Raw genomic sequence first — 23,270 nt, forward strand, 5'->3', positions numbered from 1 at the left:
CATCAGGGAACTTCACATTAAAGTAACTCAGCCGGATACTATGTGCCTCTCAAACGGTAAAGCCATAAATGCTCATTAAAAGCTCCCCGAGAAGTAGTAAATATTTTGTAAACTAGTTATGTATTTAAGATCTCTGGACAGCAAGAGAAGGAAAAACAATTCCTCTCCTATCTAAAGGTACCAATCAAACACACTATGCACATAAACATCGCAAGATGCTTGGTGGGAGAGTGTGTGTATGTGTTTGTGTGTGTTTTAATTAACTCCTTGAATGCATACGATGAGCCAGCCACCCAGAATTAGTAATGCCAAACTCCCGATTTGATTCAAATGCAGTGAATACAACAGTGGGATTGTGCAGGCTGGTGTGTCACTCATCACTTCTCTCATCTGCGCTTTCTTTGCGTTCCAAGTCTAGTTCACAAATGCAGCAACTGGTAAATTATTGAGACGTTCATTAAAATCTATAATCTGTAACAGTCAACTTCTTCCTCAATAAACATAAGCACCACAAATGAAATTAGCACACACAGGAAATTAATGAGTAGCCTGCGAATTGATTCCTTCAGACTCATCTCAGAGAAATAAAATCGTGTCGATTTTTGTCACGGCAAAGAACAACCGTCTGAAACTTTTAACTGGCACTGCATTCGTGCTTCAGATCCCAAACCCCTAGACCTAAATACACAAGCAATAAAGTCATTTTCTGAAAGCATCTCCGTGGAAGGCAAATGCTATTCAGCCCAGTATTAAAGAAATCTCGTTGTCTTACTTTAAATGAAGGAATAATCGCTCTCACTTCTACAGGTAGATTTTAGGAGAGTGGGACATCATTCTGAGCAAGCCGGTTGATAGAAAGGCATTATTCTTTCTCCAAAAAATTCCCAGCAAACGCAGTAGAAGAAGAAAGCTTTTAGGGTAACTTTAGCTAAGAAAAGCACTTAGGAATACGCAAAGTTTCCTTTTAGGAAAATGATTTCTCCATTTGACAGTGTTGGTACAACCCCAAAATAAATTCAGTGGGAGTCTGAAATGACTCGTGCAGTGCAGCAGTGAAGCAGCTAAGTATATTTTTCTCCTCCCAGCAGAGGCTTGCTTTACATCTTTGAGCCTCTCCTCTCTACACGCTATTCACTAGCGCACGGAATGTTTCCAGGGCACAGAAATGGTGACTGTCAATGCTAAACTTGTTCTGCTGTCCCCATCCCCACTGCTCCCATCCACGCTTTTTGTCTTTTCTAGCTCTTCCTTTTTTCCTGTGGAAGCACTAAGCTAACCTTCTTTCTTCCACGAACACCGCATACTTCTTTACCTTGAATTGGCATATTCAAAAAAAAAAAAAAGGAAACAGAAAAGAATGCAAAAGAGAAAGAGAAAGGATGCCACTTTGTCCTGGTGCCTAGCATAGCCTCTCTCTCAGTCTACAGAGAAATGTAAATATGCAGTAATTAATTTGGGTTTAAGAACATTCCATACACTAGGGACATTGTTAAGCAGTCACTTTATCTATTTTTCATTTACCAGATTTTATTAAGACATTAAAACTTTATGTTGGGCATTTTTGAGATCTTATCATTCGGTAAATTTCACAGCTGTCCATGATGGTTCTGGCTGCATTATCTCTACCTTTTCCTCAAAGTAAACTTTCTTTCTATTGCAGCCATGCCTGATATATTTAAGCATGATAACTCATCTTAAACTTAAAAAAGAGAAAAAAAGGCAAAAGAAAAGTTATAATTTTTGAGACCTATAAAGCCAATTCAGAGTGCCACAGGTACATCACAAAGTACATCCCAGAAGTTAACCTTGCCCTCTGTAATAAACAGAGCAGATTCCAGTTATAATTTCTTCCTACTACCTTTCTGCAAACATCATCCCCCTCAGCATACGCATTGTGATGCTCCTCTCTATCAAGCAATGGAACTGCCACAAACAGAAAGAAAGAAGTGCAAGTAACTTCTCGGGAAAGCACGAAAGCCCTCACATTTTTGGTTCGGTAATTAATTATACATGCCAATTCACAAAATCTAGTGCAATTTACTACTGATGCTGAACGAATTAATGAATGTTTATTCGTCTGACACTCAGGATTATTTTCATTCCAAGCGCGTACCACAGATGCCCGTGATAATGACCACAGACGCGAGAGAAGCCCCCTTGATTCAGATCTCTCGAGTTGGGGTGCCTCAGACTGCAAGCAGTCCAGAAACTTTACCAGGATACACTGACACATCACGGAAGAGACAACAGGGAAAGCAGAACAACCTTCCGAGATACAGGCAGACACTCGGAAATCTGAACTGCAAACAACTCTGCCTGACAAATCTTTACCTCCTTGTAATTCGCTGTTCGAGTTTAAAAGGGGACAGTGGGAGACGGGCAGCAGCAGCACAACCGAAGTCAGTCATGCAGATAGGACATGTGGGACCCCAGCGACTGCAGAAATGTGCTCCAAGAACAGCGCCTGCTGCAGATCTGGGCAAATAACCTGCTACGAACGTCTAAAACCCAATCCTCATACATCGTGCGTATGTACACACGTGAACCCCGTGAGCGTGTGTGTGTCTGTGTATCTGTCTGTGAGCGACAGTGCGTCCTCATGGCTGTTTTCTGATAAATACACATATATTACACGGACAGTATCAACTCTGCGTATATGTGTGTAACTATAGTCAAACACACGCAATGTAAACAAATGGTAATGATTAACAGAGATATTGGTTTGTATTACCAATTTCAACTGCAGGGGGAAAATTGTAAAATAAATAAATAAATAAATAAATAAATTGTATGTCCCGAGGTTCGTTTTTATTGCTTCCCATTTCTACCGCTTGCTATTATCTGCATAGCAAAAGGAGAGCAGTTTATTGATTATTTAACTAGAATGTTTACAAGAGCAAAGCTGGGATCCCTGAAAATGAATCGTATGCCTAGAAATAAAGAGCAGAGAAGCTTGCTTTATTTCTGCAGAAGATGTTTTGTCCAAAAGGATTTGTTTGTATATAAAATTTAGATAAATATATACGATGCAGAGAGACTTCAGAGGAAAAAAAAAAAGTCCAGCAATCAGAAAATGAAAGGACTTCATTCTGCTTTGCAGGCTTTATAAGCATGCTGTTCATCACAAAGTTCAAAGAATAATCTAAACCGCTTGCTTATAAATTTCTACGTATGATCTTAGTGATGCAGATGAAATACTTTGGTCTACTAATTGCATGAGCGAGACAAGCGCGTTGCTGTGATGCTACACCAGATTCGACACCAGAAACAGTACCAGTTTCCCCAGGTAGTTGAACTAAGTTGATGCAATGCACGTGAACAAAACCATCTTTTCCTATTACCATAATAATAACAAACCAGAGGAAAACGCCGAATAGCCCAAGCAAGTCTGGAAAATTAATTGTATTAAGGGAGCCCTCGGAGCAGCGCAGCAACACCAATTCCACTTTCTAGCAAGGAAGTGTTCTGGTTGCAGAAAGAGGGTCGAAAGCGTTAAAATAGTTCTTTTCTGCGTTTTCCGATTTTATTTTTCTCTGATCTCTTAATTCAAGCGCTCCATCCCGTCCTTTCTGTGCACGCGTGTTCCTCAGCCCACTTAAAGTGTTTTTATCTTGCCTTCTTTTCTGTGCCTTTACTACCCAATTCGGGAGGTTTGAGCGATGAACAGCTTGACTTAGCATATTTTTAACCAGCTGGTCTAGCACCTAGCTTGCATTGCATAGTCGGATACAACCAAATGTTTATACAGGAGGTAGCTTTCACGGAGATGAAGGAGGGAGAGGGGAAGAAAAAAAAAAAAAGAACAAGAAGAAGAACAAGAAGAAGAAGAACAAGAAGAAGAAGAACAAGAAGAAGAAGAACAAGAAGAAGAAGAGAAGCCTGGGCAGCGCATCCCGCCCTCCTTTACCCCCGCACAAGTTGGAGCGGCCGGCGGCGGCCGGCCCCGGGACCCCCGGCGGGGCGGGCGGCGGGGGGGAAGCCCCGGCCGCCGGCTGCGGGGGTGCAGCGGGAGGCTCGGGGGGCTCGGGGGGCCCGTGGGGCAGCTGCGGGGGTCCCGCCGGACTTTCCCCGCTCGGCGGCCCCGCGGTGCCCGGGGGAGCCGCGCTGCCGGCCGAGCAACAAAAGGGCGTGCGCTCCGCCGGGCGGCCGCCAAACTTTCCCGGGAGGGCGCGGCGAAGCGGGCCCCCCCTTCCCTTCTCTTCCCCTCTCTTCCCTGCCCTTCCCCTCCCTTCCCTTCCCCTCCCCTCCCTCCCTCCCTCCCTCCCGCAGTCCCCCGCCGCCGCGCACCCCGGGGCAGCCCCGGTGCTGGGGGAAAGGGGGGGGGGTGCTGCCGCCCCGCCCCCCCGCCCAGCGGACACGCGGTTTGCACGCTGCTTTTTTTTGGGGGGGGGAAAAGGGGGAAAGAGGGGAGGGGGGGGGGCAGCGTGCGCCCGACTTGCGCCCCGCGGCCGCGCCGCAGGGCAGCGGAGACGCGCGGCGGGGCGCGGGGAGAGCGACCGGGAAGCGCGCCGGAGAAACGCGCTATAAAGAAGGAGGGATGATAATAATAATAATAATTTAAAAAAAAATAATAAGAGCCCCCCCCCCCCCCAACCCGAATCGCAGCGCCCCCATTTCCTTCCCCAGCCCCCCCCCTCCGCCCCGCCAACTCGCCTCACCTTTCAAACTCCTGAGGTAAATCAGGGTCAGTGAGCATGCTGGAAAAGCGCAGTTTCCCTTTGTCACAGCAGCCACCTACGGTCGCCTCCGACTGAACCTGTCAAGTGAGCCCGAGCCCTCCACACCGATGGATTTTCTCTCCCTCCCTCCCTCCTCCCTCCCTCCCTCCCGGCGCGCTCGCTCTGAGCGAGGGCTCCTTGACCAGGCTCTTAAAGGGGCCGCGCCTCGCCGCAGACGAGACCCCCCCCTCCGTGTCCCCCCCCCGGTGTCCCCCCCCAGTCCCCCCCGGGGGTCCGGTCCCCGCCGGGGAAGGCGGCTGGGGGAATGGGATGGGGGAGCGGGGCGGGCTGGGGGGAGTGGGTTTTGGGGTGAGGGGGTTGGGGGGTGAGAAAAAATTGTAAAATAAATCGGGGAAAAAAAAAGGGGGGGGGGGGGAGAGCGGCAAAAACAAAAATAAAAGCCCGGCAATCCACCTAAAGCGGTGAACCGGGAGCAAATCCCCTGCTCTGGGGAAGATCAGCGGAGAAAGAAGATAAAACAAGAGCAGACTGATTAAATTGAAACAGTTATCAACTCTGCGCGGGTTGAAATAGGGGAGAAAAGATTAGACACATAAAAATGTTACCAAAGGCATTTGTACTCCGAAGAATTTTCATTCCTTTCTCCCCCCCTCCCTCCCTAGTCTCTCTCTTTCTCTCCCTCTTTCTCTCTCTTTGGGGAGGGGAAAGAAGAAAAAAAAAACACACAACACAACAATCAGGCATTGTTCTGAGGGAAGAAAAGCAACTTTGACAGATTGAAATATAGCAGAGGCCCCTTCAAGGAAACCTGTAAACAACTTGTCACTCACTCTGTCGGTCTCACTGTTAGCTCTTGCTATCCACAAAGTGCTGTGAACCGGCCTGGCAACGCCACCAAAGTTTCCTCGGCTCCAAACTCCATCAACCGGCCCCGCACGCCAGCACGCCAGCACCGCCGGCACGAACGACGACCACCACCGCCTCCCCTTCCTCCTGCCGGGACTCCTGGTGCTGGGGGGGGGCAGCTTTCTCCCCCCAAGGCCCCCAGCACACCCCTCTCCTCCGAGCCCCCCCGGTCCCCCTGCCCGGCTGCCGCGGCCAGGTGAGGATCTGGGGGCTGCAGGTGATGCCCCGAGGAAATTTCCCTTGCAGCCCCCTGGAGCAGAGCTGGGTGCCTTGCCCGGCCAGCGGTCTGCCTGGCACCGAGCTCCCAGAACTGGGGGGAATGAAGGAGGGATAAGGAAAAAAAGGGGGAAAAAAAAAAAAAAAAAAAAAAAACGAACTGTAACAAACTGGTCTCCCTGTTCTTTAATGCACACATGCACACACACCCACACGCGACCACAGATCTATACTCCATTCTTTCCAGTTCCCCAACCCTAATTCCTTTCTCTCTCCCTGCTTTAATTTGCAGCTGGACAACATTAAGGGCCTTTAAAAACCACGAGGTTCTGACCCCACATCAGTTTGATTAGGTCCGCTGCCCCCTCTCTTCCCTACCTCCCAGTGACACGGCGAGAGCAACTCTACTTTCTGCAACACGCACAAGTGTACGCGCGCATTCCCACACAGCGGCCCTAAAACGTTCGATATTTTCATGCCCACCGGCTTCAAGAAACCCCCCAAAGAAAAGCTTATTATTTTTATTAATATCCAACAGCCGCGCCGCTTAACATGCTCCTATTTCCCCATGGTGTAAATGCTCTAAACCAGCAGGCTGAGGCAGGGGCCAGGCAGCCCAGGGCTGGCACAAGGCGCTATCGGCTACGAGCCCGGAACGATCATTTTGGCCACGAGCAGCACAGCCAATGTCAGCTCGTGCCCTTCGTCCCCGTGGCACATCGTGCCGTCCCCACAGAGCATCGTGCCGCTCAGGAAGCGGAGTGCTGGAGCTGAGTTTGCGGAGGCGCCTTCGCGGCAGTTCGTACCAGAGTCTGCCTTACACCACGGCGCTCGGAGCGGAGTCACAGAGGATCTGTCAAATTCTGGCACGAGGGAGATCTAATGGCTCCTTGCTGCGGGGCAGGGTAAGCTGACTTCCTTCGGTAGCCCCTGGCAAATAATATTTTCCACAGAGGTTCGTTCACAGGAGCCTGACAAACCTCGTTGCCACATACAAGGATTTTTTATTTGTTATTTAGTAGCTAGCCCTTTTAGGACAGCTGTGAGGTAGACGCTGAAAAGGCAGCAGATGATTAAAAAGAACAATTCCAAATACTTTCCCTTTCATCTGAGCGTCTCAAACCACGTTACGTCTCACATTACTCCTCTGCAGGTAATAAATATAATTAGGACTGATTCCAAAACTTTATTTGTATTGAAAAGTATCTCACTCCACGGGGGCTCCATTCAAATCAGCAAATCTCTGTGTGGAGTAGGAGGCTACTTAGTAGGAGAATTTGGCCTCAAATAGGGAAACTGAGATGCAGACAGGCTTAGTCGCTTGCCCGAGCTGACACAGTTAGCCAACTGCAGCAAAAGGATGAGAATTAAGATCCATGTGCCTCACAGTCGACAACAATCCTTGCGCTGCTGAAACATGTTGGGTATTTCACCTGCTTTTCCCACAAAGCCGTGATTTTTACATGCAGCTAAAACATACTTCATCCCCATATTCATGTTTGTGAGTCCCCTTGGCTTTTCATTTTCCCTTCAATTGCCCCTCTCTAGATGCTGGTCCTTCTCTGCCACTCCTTGCTTTGCTTCCCCCTTTCTTCTCACACTTGGCCTTGGGAGCAGTTTGCAGAGATAAGCCAGTCAGAAGCCTCAGCTGGAGGAAAATGAAAGCAACCTTTTATTCAAAGGATCTGCAAAAGTTCTGGCAGAATAGGACTATCACATTTTGACTGCATGGTAGCTCCACTCAGCTCTCTAACCTCATATCCCTTCAACTCCACAACTGCCCTCCTTCTACCACGTTTGCCCTCTGTTCAGGTATATTTACCCCTCCCTGTAGCATTTTTTATTTAAGCGTCTTCATACTCCTCTGAGTTTGTGTTATGACAAGCTCCTTGGTCAGCTCTCTGCTACTCTGATTACAAACCAGAGCAATCACCACTGACACCAGGAATTACGGAACAGGACATTGGCTAGACCAGGACCAAGAACCATAATAAAAGGGAAAAAACAAAACAACCCGCCAACAAAGAAATGTTGGGGGAGAAAGCAAATGAGCAAGAGGGAGAGCTGAGAAGGAGAGAGGAAGTGGAAGAAAGAAAGGAAGTGGAGATCATTCATCTGAACATTTCTGACATGAGCCCTGCTTTTCCCTTACCCTAGTTTACAACACTTACCCTTACCCCACTGTATTTTCTGCTAAGGTACCCGTCTCCAGCTTGTCCTTCCTTCACCTCATATTTTCTGAGCTCCCAGCTCAGTGGTAGGAAACAGAGTTGGGTCCAAAAAGGAGAAAAAGTGTTACTGTTATTACTGTATTAATATTCTATTATTGTATTGATTTCATTGTATTATTAACAGTCCAGACTTATCTATAAAATTATGTTCTCATACTAAGTTCAGCTGCAATGGCAATAAGGAGAAAAAGTGAGCTCAACAAATGCTTTGAGGGAATCTTTGAAAACTTTCTTCAAATTGTGTCATCTTAGAGACTTGCTTTTTAGAAATTGTCAGGACATATAACAAAAGCTGCCGTCATATCAAAAATTGAAAAGAAAACAAGGAATTTGGATAAATAACCACAAACTGAGAGATAAGAAAATGCAACTGTCCAATTTTTGTCATACAAAGTTTTACCTTGTCCCAAAACTTTTCACCAGTAATATCAAGTCCCAATGGCCCTTTTTTACTCAGCAAGTCATAGTTAAAAAGCCCATTTGCAATGTTGGAGATCTTGTTCAATTCTCTTCACAAGCCTACAATTCAGGCTGCAAGCCCAAATACCTCGAAACGAGGAGAAAAGTGAAACCTCTCTCCTCAGCCCTTCCATTTGTTTGGCAAACCTGCATTTCTCTTGCTTTGCTTCCTTTAAGCGGTGCCCAAAACAAAAAAGTTCAGGTAAAACAGGGCAATTTGGGTTGAACTAAACAAAAAAGCTCTGATTTTCATTTAGGTGAGGGGAACAAATTATAAACTCTCATCTGAATTTTTGTGCTTAACTGAATTTTTGTTGCTATTGTGGTTCTCCAGTTCAAGAGGTGAAGCAAAAAAATCAATTATCCACCCAGCTCAAGTTAGAAATACCGTAACTCTGGAATATTGTGTAGATAGAATCCACAGGTCTTTATATAAGCATATGGGCAGAAAGAAAACCTTCAACTAAGTGATTTTATTATTATTATTTTTAATTATCAAATGATAACACTTCAGCCTAGTCCCTTTGGCAGCTGCTGCAATATAATAAGTAAAGGAAGTGCTGGAAAAAAAAGGGCTTTTGTTGTTTCCACTGTAGGTTTTAATAATAGAGACCTACAAGGTCCAAGGAAATGTAAGATGTTCCACAGAATGATTTACTGGAAAGTTCTCACAGAAAATATGCAAAACTCTGAAGAACCTTACATGGATTTTCTTTTTTAGGCATATATCCAAAGTAACTACAGCACTACGTACAAATCTTTAAAATTTCTAAGAATGGCTGTTTTGGAACAGGTTAAGATAGAGTGAAGGGAGAATACAGTGGGGTTCATGCATTGACTATGAAGAATATCTTGCAAATAATGAGTGCTTACTTCAGAGTATGGAAATGTTTAGCTACAATGCAGTTTGGATCATATGCTTCGGAACAGATTTTTCCTTTCAGTGTGCATGCCTAGCTGCCATTTCCATTAATGGGAATTAAGTACATGTGTCAAGAGGAGAAGTTAACTCTTAGAAATATAACTAATCTATGCTTTTTTTAAAAGAATGTAAATGCCACATCAGGCATGTTTGGTGTTGGCAAAATTGAGCGCTGAATGTAGTATAGCAAAATCTGAGAAGGAGAAGGCGGTCTGGAGGACTGAAATTTCTGTGCTATTTAGAGTTTTTCAATTTACTGAATTTCTTCGAGGAAAAGTAAAACCTTCTCATTTGCAAGTGGGAAGCCCTCATTTATCAGTTATTTATTTGCAGTTTTAACAGGGGCCTATCATCTGCAACCCTCCCTGTAAAAGAGAACTGACACTACCCTTAAGGAGAAATCTGAACCTTCATCTAAAATTTGAATTCGTATTTCCCTAAGGGTCACTAAATATTACAATAAAGTTCCTAATATTTTATTTTATTTTTAAATCATGTCTGGACTCTTTGATTCTGTTCACTGCATATCAGGCAGGGTAAAGGAACCTCAAAATTAATACCCAAAAATAACTAAATTTTTAGAAATAAAAATATATGCAAACACACGTAAAATTAAATTACATGAATATTTTGGCAAAATGTAACTTCAAACTGTATAAATGAGAGAAAGTAGAGAGGGGAAACGTTCTTGACACCCTGCCCCCCACGTTCCTTTATTTTGGTTACAGCTTATTTTATTTCTCTGTACTGACAGTTAGCTACAGCATTCTTTATTGTCTGTCTTACTAATCTTGGCTTGCACAGAAGCAGTTCAAAAAATAGATAAAAAAAAAAAATAAAAACAGAACAGTTAAAAAAAATCACAAAAATAGAGGGGCATATCCATGGATAGGAACTGTGCTTGAAATGATTTAAGAAACTAACTAGGTTTCAAATCCACAGCTTCTCGTTAAAGCTCTGAACATAAAGTGTTACTAAAATAAGAACCTGTTGCTTTCAGTCTTTTTTTTCTAACTTCTTTTTTAAGCACGGCTATTTTGCATGCAATGTGCCGTCCTGATCGAAGACCGCAGCCTCACCTTACGCGCAGTCTCTGTGCTCTGCCTCCACCCTAATCAGGATGATTTCTTTCTGAGTGACAGGCCTGTTTGCCGCCAGTGCCCAGCCATTCTCCAGCCTCTGGGAAGGCAATGCCAACAGGAATGTTCCTCCTCAGTGTCATTTGCAATGACTGTTACGAACATGTAAATGCCTGCTACAATATACCGGACGATGAACTTAATTCGTTTCATACAGATAACCAACTCCCATCAAACGGAAATGACTCCCTTTTCCCCTGGTGCATGTGTGGAGGAGTAGCTGGTAGAAATCGAGTCTCTTTTGAACAAGCAACCTCAGTTTTATAGCCAAACATAAGCTTCTGAGCCTATGTATCGTAATAACACAACTTTGATCTATTTATAAAAGTAGATTGTGATTGTTGAGCATGATTCAAAGCATGATGAAACTGAGATCTTTCCACTCAACTGAGTGGGCCTTTCTGAGTCTCTCTCGATATATTTCTTATAGGTTTTATCACCACACTCTCGTCACTCACCAAATAATAATGTTTTTTATTTTTTAAAAAACAACAACAACAACAAAAACACTCATCCACTGAACAGGGCTGTAGTCATCACATTTTGTCTCCGTATTTCAAGTCTGAATGTGCTTTCCCCTACAGCCTTACTCTTACCAACCTGTGCACTGAGGACACTGGGTTTAAACAGATTTGCTTCCATTGATTGTCCGATATAAAACAAGCATCATACAGTTGAATGCACAAAGCTCTTTTGGAATAATCTACTGTGCCTAGTCCTGTGTACTTTGTGAAAGCATTCCAGCCTTCCTCTTGTGGTCCTGAGGTTTGCTCTCGTGTTTGCAATTAAAATTCTCCAAGCCCGCAGGTACATCTCCTGTCTGCTTCTCCTCCCTAGAAGTGGCTGTCTTCTAGTGCCATTAGGATCGTTTATTACACTTTTACCACAGGGCTATCAGTCACCTTCAGCTAAACAGCCTGAGGTCATTTGTGGTGGCCACAACACAAGCACATACGGCTCAGTTCATGGTTGCCCTCCGTTTTAGATACTCAGTTGGATTAAAAGAAAATAGAGAATATAAAATAATCCCAAAGAATTTTACCATTTTCTATTCACTCTGTACTGGAACCTATCCAAACCAGTTTAGAATTTAGACTGTAATTGTAATTAAACACAGAAAAGGTAAAATTCTTGCATTCTGTCAATTGTTTGCCTATTTTATTCCTTCTTAATCCATATAATCACAAGAACTCATGTAACCACTGTATAGCAAATGTTTCAAAAAGCATAGATGCTGAAATGTATGCTTTTTAAATTCAGAAAAAATCTGTAAGTACATTCCCTTTCTCCTGTACGATGCACACAAGTTCCCTGCACTACATATACAGTCTATGGTAAGATTATTACAAATTAGTGTTTATTAAATGCACTCTACTGATATTTAACTTGTTATACATGTCACTGGGAAGATCAAACTGTAAATTAAGCAATGATTCTAATGACATTAAATGCGTCTCTGTAAGAGGAGTCATAAAATATGTTGCTATCTTACACCTTGCACACTGAAACAACAGTCAGTGAGTATGTAGAGTATGTTTCATTTCTAAAGCTACAAAAGCACACTATATGCATTCATGTATTTTAATGCAGCTCTGATGCAGTTTTATGAGTGATTTTCCACTTTTGGGTAAAAGTAAAAGTGATGCCATTTGGTTCTATTGAAACAAAAAGCTGAACTCCTACTTCCCAACACACAGCCTCCAATTCAGCCACTATCACAGAGAAACAAATACATAAGTGCAGTATAAAACAGCCCCATGGCTTGTTGTTATTGCCAGTTCTATCAGAAGCTAACTCTTGCTTCTGATCTCTCCTTACACGGGATAGCTAGAGGCTGGAAACATTGCTGGGGTAGCATGGTGAGGGCCCCTGGGAACACTTCTGCACCTTGTTGAAAAAGCAGGGAAAGTACTGCTACAGTATTTTGAAGCGTAAGTGTGGGGAAAATCTGAATATCTAGGGACACTTCAAAAGCCCTAATGCAATCCAGGTACAGGGTGGATAACCTCCTACTAACAATTAGCCTGTAAGCAAGACAGATCTTTAACAGGTGACACTGAAGTATATTCAGAATATAAAAGAATTGGAAAGGAGATAGTAAAAAAAAAAAAAAGCCAACAACAAGAAAAAAAGACAACTGGATTGAGACAAATGTTCATTAAGATTAAAACACAAAGTAGTTTCTCAGGAATGTTTATCACAGTAAACTTACGTCATAAATTTTTCTCTGCCTGGAGAAGATCCAAAGCTGAGTGTCTCTTCTCTTGCCATATAACATTGTACTCAATCCAGACTGCACATTTGGTCACCCGCTTTTCCCCTTAAATAACACTTTCTGTTTCTGATGGGGCTTTTGTTTTGCTTTACAAAGTTTAATTTCTCTTTCTTTGTTGATGCGTTTTCCTTTTGTCATTATTTCAGAGTTGTGCAAAAGTAATTAGTGACATGATGCCAAGGACTGAACCTCGCAAGCAACCTAAATATTTTGATTCACTGAGAATGCAGTCCATAACTTACAAAGTGCCTGACCCCTGTCCAATAAATAAAATAAAATAAATTAGATAACTTCTGCATGTTAACAGCTTTAGGCATATGCAGAGAAATATCAAAATGCAGAAACAATGAATGCCATCACATCAGGTATCAGATACTCTTTTAACACTTTCAAGAAACACAGTCACATTCTTACATACCTTTTTAGCACTTGACCCCATCTGATCCATCCTGTCAACCACCTCTCCTAGTATTTGCATGTAGCCACAGCCCTTTCTTGAGAGCAATGTGGTTCCAAATCTGGGCAAAGATTTCACAACCGAGAATGTCACTGGTGAAACTTGGTTTCTAATGAATTCTGAGCTAGCAATAAAATGGCAGCAGGTGGCTCCAGGAGTGCAAATTGCGTGAAAATAAAAAGAGACAGGAGACACCTACTTTTTTGTGTGTCCATGTAACTTGCCTTTTTTCACTTTGCCATAAATTTCTCAGAGGGGTCTGAATACTGTAGTCAAAGTTAACCTGGTACATGCAGTTGGGACAGGTTTTGGCCCAAAAGCAACTACACGGAGCTTTTTGACTACAGTTTCTGAAAAGGTCACAACTTTTAGAGTGATTTATGGGCTGTGACACATTGGGCCACTAAAAAAATGCCCATGACATTACTGGGGATTTGTGTTTAATTGCAAGACAAAGATGTACATAGTTTAATAGAGCAAATTTTCTTGTAATGATAGTTCAGAAAAATTACCACAGAAGGTAAAGAACTTTGCTTCAAGCACAGAAACTACAGCCTGGTTCAAAACAGGAGAAAGTTCCCCACTATATTGTGTTCTCAATGTTTCAAAGCAAGGCAGACTCAGGCTGGACAAGGGGTCTGTAACCTGAGAGGGAAGCTCATTCCTAGCCCTCATCTGCTGCCGGCTGCCTTAAATTGTGTAGCCGGCCTGCCCATTTTCCTACACTGCAAGTAGTCCCTGTGAAGTCCTCTACTATCTTCTACAGCCCTGACTTGATGGTTCAGCCTCAGACTTTGGGTACTCAGATTGGGCAGATTTGGGCACTCAGATTTTGGGTACCCCCACTGTAGTGTTTTTCTACACCAAAGGTCAATCATATACTTTTAGTTTTGTCTTCTGTCCTTTACATCTATCTAATTCTCAAAATAACTCTTTTCTCACAACCACTTTTCCAATAAGCCCTTGTGAAGATCTTTTTCAAAAACTTGCTTTAAAAGGCCAAAAAAATCTAATGACTGTCTTCTACTATTTGTTGACAAGCTCAAGGAATTATCATTAGACATCATTTTTCTTTACAAAAGCTATGCTGACTGATAGCTATAGTACCAGAGTACTCATCTATATGTCTCCTAATTTTATTTTTTATTACTATTTCAACCAATTTATCAAGTAAGGAAAGAAAATTCATTAGACTAATTCTCGGCGTCAATTCTACTGTTCAATTAAAGAGAGGCAGAAAAATTGCTTTCTCCAACTTTACAGCTTAGAAGCCAATATTAAAGGAAAGTCTACATATTAAGTTAGCAGCCCTATTTGAGCTAACCATCAATTTTCAGTAGCACATTTTGGTATATCCAACTGTACCTGATACTCTGTTGCTCTTCATTTGATGGGTGTAGCACCTCCTTTTCCTTCACTTTTGTCTGTGACAGTAGCTAATGCTTAATATAGAAAAAGAACGGCTACGGGTTAGATTTCCCTCTTAAATCTTCTGTGATAGAATATGGCAAGGAAATAATTTGGCTATTATTTCTGCACATGGTTGGACTAGCCCATATAAGGAGAAATACAGTATTTTTTAGTAACGATCCAGTGACCTGTGTTTACAAATCCCATTGCAGAGTTTTGTGAAATGCTTGCACTGTTTTCTTAGCTGAGAAAGAAAGCACATGAAACCAAGACAGAAAAGTTTCAACAGTAACCTAAACCTGACAGATTGATTTTTTTTTAATATAATAATAATAATAATAAAAAATGTATATATAAACCTTATAAAATATTTGCTGGCATTAGAATTTTAGCTGTGAACACTATTTTCATTATTGGTAAATATATGCAGTCTCCTTGCCACTCTCCCTGATACCCAAAAAGGTCCCATAACATGACCTATCCCTAAAATACAGAATATTCAATGACAAGTTCTTAGTACTGTATTTTTAAAGGTTGCTATACACAGAATCTGTGTAACAAAATGTTTGTTCATATGTGAATATTCAGTTATTAATATAAATCAGTGAGTACAATGTGGGGAGGACTACAGTCAGCAATCTTCTTAGAAACAGTCTGTTGGACTATTCTGATTCACAGGTTAACCCAAACTGGGAAATAACAGAAAGGAGAATCATTCCCACATACATGGGCAGTACAAAGGCAAAAGACTTGTTACATATGCTTAATTGGATTCCACATCATGTGGACAGTGAATCCCAGGCATCTTTGTTGCATTAGCCTGGCTGTACATAGTCACTCTTTGCATAAACCAGGAGCACCTGTCTAGGATTTTCAGATATTCAGCATCTGTTGCTGAAGAGTCAGATGTTGCTGAGCCATTGCTGGCCATCCAAAAATCTCATAGATCACTGCACAAAGCAATGAGGCAGTAGATTATCACTAAAAGTCATAGCATATTGCCCATTTCTTTACAGTTTGCATGTATAGAGAAGCATCAAACTTCCCTTGTTCACTGAGTCAGTTACAAGATGGAAGAGGATCCCTATAAGCAACATATACAGGTCTTGTGTCATCATTTTAACCTGGAAGCTAATACTGACCATTTTCATACCAGTCGCTAAAAGTTTCCTTACATTTAGACTACAGACAATTCTTACTTCTGGTGATCAAAATACATCCGTAATACTTGAAGTCATCTCCATGACCATATTCCTTCCATATAAGCCCTTATTTGCAGGTAACCACCACATAAGCTTTTATTTTTCTTTTTTTAAAATTATTATTTTTTTTTTCTTCTGTGTTTAAATACACAGCTAAAAGAAGCATTCGCAGAAAGCATTCAGTTGGGTTGCTGTGATCCATTTCAAACATCAAAAAAATACAAAACAAACAAAAATAATGAAGAGATAAGTGTGAAATGCCTTTATGAATATAAAGAATCTATAAAGCCGTCACTAGGTGGGTCCATAGCAATGGATTAGACTTTGAGAAATGTTACATGCCAAACATTAATGCTTAAAACAGATGCAATACAGACCAAAAGGGACTTCTCGAAACAGGAAACCGGAAAATGAAATGGGAGAGATTCTTGTCTCCAGCTGCAGAGCCATCAGGCCTTGAAACCATGGGGCGGTATTCTGCACTGCTGCCCACCCCTGTAGGTGCTTCAGCAAGGAAGACTACAATTCAAATGAATAGAAGTTGCTTGTGTTCTCTGGTAAGAAAGTCTACATGCTCACATAAAAGTGGTATTTCTCCTTTCTGTAGGAGTAAGACTAAGGATGAAGGGAGGCATTTTTACAGACCCAAATCTCTGTCTGCATCTTCAAGCCAAAGGAGGAATATTCCTAACTCATCCTTGAAAGTATTTCTTTGGGGCAGTGAGTGGAAAGGAAAGTGTCATTTCTTAAAGTACTTTCCTCTTGACCTGCCATAAGAGTAGGATGTGGATTCCAGGCAGAAAATCCATTAATTTTGGTCTGGTCACATTTATTCAGATCTGGCAACGCTTCAGCCTAGTGGGAAACTGCCCCAGCATGACCACTGTGACAGCAAGGAAGGAACAACAGGTATTTTCTCATTTCTGCTGAGCAGAAGCTCCTATCAGGATACAAAGATGATGGAAAATGTGGGTGGATTATTTGGTTCCAGCTGGCTCCACATCACACAGTGAGGAAATGCCACGATCTTTGACAGGTTCATATTAGCAAAAATCAAGTGAAAGATTATGGGAAAGCTTCCCATTCCATTATCAAATAATTTGGGGGAGGGAGAAGGATGGGAGACGAGTAATTTTTATTTCTAAGCTCTTCAGGAACTGTCTGTTTTTATGACCCTTTTAGCGTTGAAAGCATTGTCTGAAATAAGGACTGATCTCAAACGATGTGAAAGCAAACCTATCGTTACACTTTTCAGAAAATGTAAAGCAGGAATAAATGAGCCATTTTCATTTGGTGGAATGCAGCAGGTCTAACTAATCCATGATAGGTGCGAAGGCCCTGGGGGCACCACCAGCCCTGCCCACCCCTGGGGTACTCCCACTTGCTCAGGGCCCCACATCAGCCCCCAGGGCCGTCAGCCCCTGCTGCAGCAGGCTCCAGCAGGACTGGATCCAGCTCCACGCTGCCCTGCCCTGCCCAGCCATGTGCCCTGCCCCCTGGACCCACCCACAGGCCCATGTCGCAGGCCTCAGCCCCAGGGAGGTGCCCGATGCCTGGGGCTGCCCTGGTGCTCCTGGCCCCCATACTCCAGGCTGGGGCTGTGGGACAGACCCTGGCTGCCAGGTCCTGCCCAGTCACCCAGGGGAGCCCCTGTGCTCCCCAGCTACCAGCCCCCAGGGAGAAGCCAGCCCCTCTGTTTACCACGATGATAGATCCTGCAATCCAACCCACCTGTAACACAACCAATAACCAAATGCAGTAGTGAAAGCCACCCAGTAACCTCCAATACCTAAACCAAACAAAAATCAATGGAACTGGCATCTACCCTTCTTCCCTACAGAGAAGAGAGTGCAAACACACCAGTCACACATGAATGCGCTGTTCCCAGTTACACACGGGAGTTCTCTATATAACACATGAAATTGGGTGCCTTAAACACTGGATGGACTGATCTGTGATAGTCAATAAGGAAATAGTGGGAACAGTATTCAAATAATATTCCCTGCCACTGTTTGAATTCAGTGCTACTGAGGAACCACTCCTTCCCCTGGGGAACCACAGCTGAAAGGCATCTACTCTGGATCTTCCTGGGCCACTTCTGTCAGGAGCTGAGAAGGGACTACTTAGTTCCTCTGAAACACAGCCACAGAAGGAAGAAGAAAGGGCAGCACGAATGGCTCTGCACCCCATATCCACAACAATTCAGTGATTAAGAATTACTGAATTCACCCCAGAAATGGAGAAGCTGGGGCCAGCCCTCCTCTGCCTTAAGGCTACAAATTCATGCCTTGCTCTTCCTGATGACTTGCTCTAACTGCAACATGTTAAAGCTGTGACTAAAGGCTAGTCAAATGCAGTAAGCCTCCCTAGAAGCTGCTATAAGATGCAGGAAGCTCATTTAGATTGGAAAGGATGTAGCACAATGACGACATGCTAACACAGCGGGGAAGGTGCCCTACCGAGAAGATGGTGCTCTGGTTTCCAGACCGTATTCTATAGCCTCTTCCTTCATTTTACATTAAATGGCTATAGATAAAGTATTAAAGTTGTTTCATTACTTAATTCATTATGCTAGAACAGAAATATCTTTCTGCAGCCAAATTAATCTTTTATTTTTTCTAACCAATTTGAACCATTTCATTAAGAGAATTGCAGGATCTCGGCCAGTCCCAGATTCTCCTGCATTCTAATGGTTGGGCCACTCTCCTAGAAAGTAGGAAATGCACACCTGGCCTCCCTTCAGTGAGAGAAGAGACTAACCCACACAGAACAGCATTCTGAGAGATCTCAGAGGAGGAGAGGTGCTACTCTGCTCATTTATACCGAGACAGCAGCACTTCTGGGTGAGCTTTATTTTAAGTTAAATAACTCATGCAACTGGGAAGTATAGGCACAATCAGGGCAGACAGAAGTTAAGAAGAGGTTCTTGGGATCACAAGATTTCATTTAGGCACTTAACGCTCTGTCACTATTCCACTTTAAACACTCCCAGATCTGAATCTAAGTGCAGCTCCAATTAAAGAGAACAAGATATTCCCTACGTAAAGAAAATGGATGTGGTTGGAATAAAACTCCCAGACAGGAAAGAGGCTGGAAATACCTGTAAACTCGAGAGTTTTAACCTGATACTTAGCAATCCATTAAAATTACTATCTGTCTTTTTTTCTGTAAATACTCATTTTCTACAACTTTAATACCTGCTCAAAGCCATTCAAATGTTCAAGGAGTGGCAACAGTTAATTTTTGTTAAGTATTACTGTCAAATCGCACTATGATATATTCAGAATTCCTCACATGATTCTTCCAGTACAGTTAAACAACACACTCAGCCAAGACAACATAAGATAGCAGCACTATAGTATGAGCTAAGTACTATTATATCATCAGGACACTCTCTCAAATGAACACTCTAAAGACACTTACTTTCTGAGCAATTTTGGGTACAAAATTAACCCTTTTTTGATTTCAACATACATCACCAAAATAAGTATATACATAATTTAATCGCTAGGTATAGAAAATGTAATTGAGGTAAGGATGAGCTGCCTAATAGTATGCACAGGCAACTGTATGGTAGAAATTTCCAAGCTTATAATTCCAGTGCTGGTCTAGCTTCTTTCAGATCTTTAGGCAACGTTTTGTCAAGTCTAGCACTAGTATACTAACTCTAAAAAAATAGCATCTATTTTGTGGGGCTTCCAAGAGAAGCTAGTTAATGTTTTTACAGCATTTTCAAAATACAGTGTACTGTGTAAGAGCACAGACTTGCTAAAAACCTGACAATGGATCTGGAATTTTCCTTTGGTGGAATGGTTGCTTGACATCCATGATTTCACTCATCAAAAGACTGTTTTTTTTGAATCACTGCTAGTATGTTATTAACTTCTCTGAGTAGATGGCAAGGATTTGTGGAAGCCAAGACAAGAGTTCAAAATAGAGGTGGATCTCACTGGGGATATACTCTGCAACTTCCTCTGGTGTCTTCTCATCAATCATCTGTTACTAAAAAGACAGAGATGGAATGGAATACTACTTCCAAGGGATGGCATACTACTTACTGGATGACCTGGATGCGTAGCGAACATTAATTTGAAGAAAACCCAATGTTTTTTGTACTTACTTTGTATTTTTTTGGATTTATGCCTGTTCTAAAGAGGTGAGGCTAACAATGGTGGCCATTGTATGTAACATGCTGTTTGGAGTGGTATTCGGATTTAGGTCAACTGAGGATTTCACTTTACATGGATGTCAAATAGCCAGGATCTTGAATAACGTGGACAAAACAGGAAAAAAAAAAAAGTTTGTTAAAAATCTATTATATTATGTGTGAATAATGCTGAAAAAAATCCCTCTCATCTCATATCGTATACTATTTGCTTCCAATTAAACTGAAAAAAAAGCAAAAAGCAGGGGAAAAAAGCAAAAAGACCAACAAAACTCAAAACTTTTAAAGTTCTTCAAAAAGGTTCCCTTCAAACAGCAGTTCAAAGTATAGACTGGTTCTTATTTTATCTTGAGTTGGCTTATCCATCCACCATAAGGACTTCTTTAGTTCCTGTAAAACAACTGTGTGTTCAGGAGAGTGTCTATTCTGAAAATGTTTCTATTCATAAATACAGTCTTTCTGAATTCTAGCTTTCCAGTATGTTTGCAGCTCAATGTGAGATTTACTGGCTGACAGATAAAAGATGTCTTTTTCAAGCACCAGTCCTGAACACTCAGTAAGGGATCATAAAATCAATCTGGTTACCTAGTGGCTCATCCAGCAACAATAGGAATAGACAATTTGTTCACTGTCAACACGTGGACAACTCCATTGCCTTTGCTGTCTTCAGTGGGATCGTATGGTTTAGGCAGAACACAGCCTTGTGGAAGAGCTACATTCAGACGTCTGCTCCTGATGCACCAAACAAAGGAAGTTTCATACTACTGTTCTCTGAAGCCGCCACTCGTACAGTGTAGAGCAGGGGTCGGCAACCTTCCAATGGTGATGTGCCAGATTGTAATTTTCTTTCCCGAATTAGAGTTTAAGAATGCTGGCAGGAACTTTTCAGGAGCCAACAGACGCTGCCTCTCAAAGAGGCAACATGCTGCCAATCAGCTGATTGTCAGTATCTTGCCTCTGTGAGAGGCGGGGGCTCTGGGTTCCCAGGGAATTAGGATCTCAGTAGGAGCCAGTGCTTCTCAGAGATACCTCCTGCACTGGCCTTCCTATATGCTATTCTAAATCTGCCCGATGGTGTTGATGCCATGTGTGGCCAGGTCAGAGCTTTTACCTTAAAAACGTGTCCATTTTCACAAATTCAAAGCCATATCCCAGTTTGAGCGCTGGCTCTAGCACAGAGGCAAAGGACCAAAACAAAATAGAATTTAGTGCTCCCTGAAGCCTACGAAGTCATAGGAAATAAAATAAATGTTCTCGGTTGTCCAAATTTGTTTGTAACTCTGAGTTTCCATCATGGGACATGTGGTCAATGTCAATGCTCAAACACACATTTTAGAGAAAAAAATCACTTAAAACAATTACATGTGCCCTTGCACTTGCTTCAAGTTCACATACCTCTTTCACTTTCAGGACTCCCCAGACATTTTCAATTAGAGAGGACATACACATACAGGCAACACACTGCTTAGGATAGAATAGATCTCTGCAATCAACTTTGCACATTTTAAAATGGAAAATACTTAAGAAAAAATGGTCATTTTCTGTGCTTTTTGTGAAACACAAGTATCTGAGAAACTCAGACCACCTCTACTTCTCCCCCCCGCCCCCAAAAAAGAAGAAAGTAAAAGGGTAAAAGACTCTTCCCACCTCTTTCAGCTTTTGAATGAGCTGCAGCACATTTTGCAAGCATACAAATTGTATGAATAACCAGTTGTGCTGCCATCAGGCACGGTGAAGGGATGTGAGCATGTAATCGTGCTCTCCTCAATTCTAAACGTTTCCCACTAAAGTGAGTAGTGATGCAGTTGAAAGAGCGAGCTGCCACCGTGTCCTCTTCAGGACATTTAAAAGCAGTGCTGGCTACTTCCAGGATTCCAACATCCTTCTCTGTGCAGGCTGTAGTTCACAGTCGTCCTCTGAGAATGGTAGTGGCCTAGCTTTTGTGCCTCTGGCAGTACTTCATGGGGTTTTGTTCAGTAAATAGTCTGATTCTGCTGAGTTGGTAGCAGCTGAGATTGTTGGTGATATATTGTCCTAGCATTAAACACACTGACACCTGGCAGGATGATTGACTAGAGTCTGAATCTTGGCAGAATAGTGTTTTGCAGTTAGTTTGGCATTTCTTTATTAAGTTTAGGTTAGATTCACGTAAGGAATGTGGTTGCCAGCTATGCCATGTTTTAGAATTTATATCCATCATGATGATTAATGATCTATTTACAAAGATATTTATAATGAAATTCTTACCTTCTTTTCCCAGCCCAACAAAAAACACACCTATCATCGTATTCTGTTGAAGCAAGCCAAATTCCATTTGAAGAAACATTTTCAGACCTCATTGTGGGATCCTTCCATAGTCTGCACAAGTCCAAAACATTCTAAACATGAGTGTGTATTTTTACGAATTGACATTGTTAAAAAATGACACGTTATACACAAACACTGTTCACTTTTTGCTTTTTTTCCCCCTCTTCTCTTTGCCTCTGTGTTCCTCTAATTTAGTGAGCCACCTAGGAATATATGAAACTTTGAGCATCTGCCTCTGTGCCTATGCAATTATCAGAACAGAATTATTATAATGTAACAGTAGTGCCTAGGAACCTCAGCCACCAGTGGATGGTGGTTGCTACACAAGCACAGAGAAAAAATGTCATTCCTGCCCCAGGCAGCTCGCAAGTTATGAAACAGGAGGCAGCAGTTAGACTGGAGCAGTATAGAAGCAATGAAATAGATTTGCTGAAGATAATTATGCACTGGTTTCAGAGACCTATCAAGCTTTTTGTTTGTTTGTTTTAGATATAAAGACAAATCATCAGTCCAACCACAGTTTTGACAACTTTATACACCTCACTGTCAATCTTTGCAGATCATTTATCATTGTTTTGTGGTTTACTGCTTGGGAATGGCTCAACTGTACCATTTCACCTTCTGCAGTAATGGACTTTCATCCATAGCTGTCACTGCTACTTTGAAAGTTGAGAGTATAGGCTGAAAGACACAGCTGTTCTATGAAGCAGTTATGAAGTAAAGAAGTTATTAATCCCTACAAGCATATAAATCACTATGCCCAAATGCAGTACAGTTTCTCAAGTATATTTTACTCCCCCTCTCAAATACGAATATCTGTTCTTCAACATCTCTTATGATCTGGCAGATTTTTTTTTTCTTAAGTACCTAGGAATAGATACTCAAAAATGCCTTAAAATGCA

General features: G+C 42.3%; 1 protein-coding gene across 13 annotated transcripts in view; it reads right to left on the reverse strand.

The window, feature by feature from the left end:
- Positions 1 to 23,270, reverse strand: part of SOX5 (SRY-box transcription factor 5) — a 641,693-nt gene that overhangs the window by 288,602 nt on the left and 329,821 nt on the right. For 8 of the 13 annotated variants that reach the window (XM_050715344.1, XM_050715341.1, XM_050715340.1 and 5 more), the window contains exon 1: positions 4,659 to 4,770. The exons of 4 other annotated variants lie outside the window; for them this stretch is intronic. In XM_050715344.1, the coding sequence (XP_050571301.1) occupies positions 4,659 to 4,696 (38 nt within the window). In that variant the 5' untranslated portion in view covers positions 4,697 to 4,770. Of the gene's footprint in view, positions 1 to 4,658; positions 4,819 to 23,270 lie in introns of those variants that run through there. One more of the 13 variants, XM_050715343.1, reaches the window with a different exon arrangement.

This window comes from Cygnus atratus, chromosome 1, assembly GCF_013377495.2.
Source record: "Cygnus atratus isolate AKBS03 ecotype Queensland, Australia chromosome 1, CAtr_DNAZoo_HiC_assembly, whole genome shotgun sequence".
Classification (NCBI taxonomy): domain Eukaryota; kingdom Metazoa; phylum Chordata; class Aves; order Anseriformes; family Anatidae; genus Cygnus; species Cygnus atratus.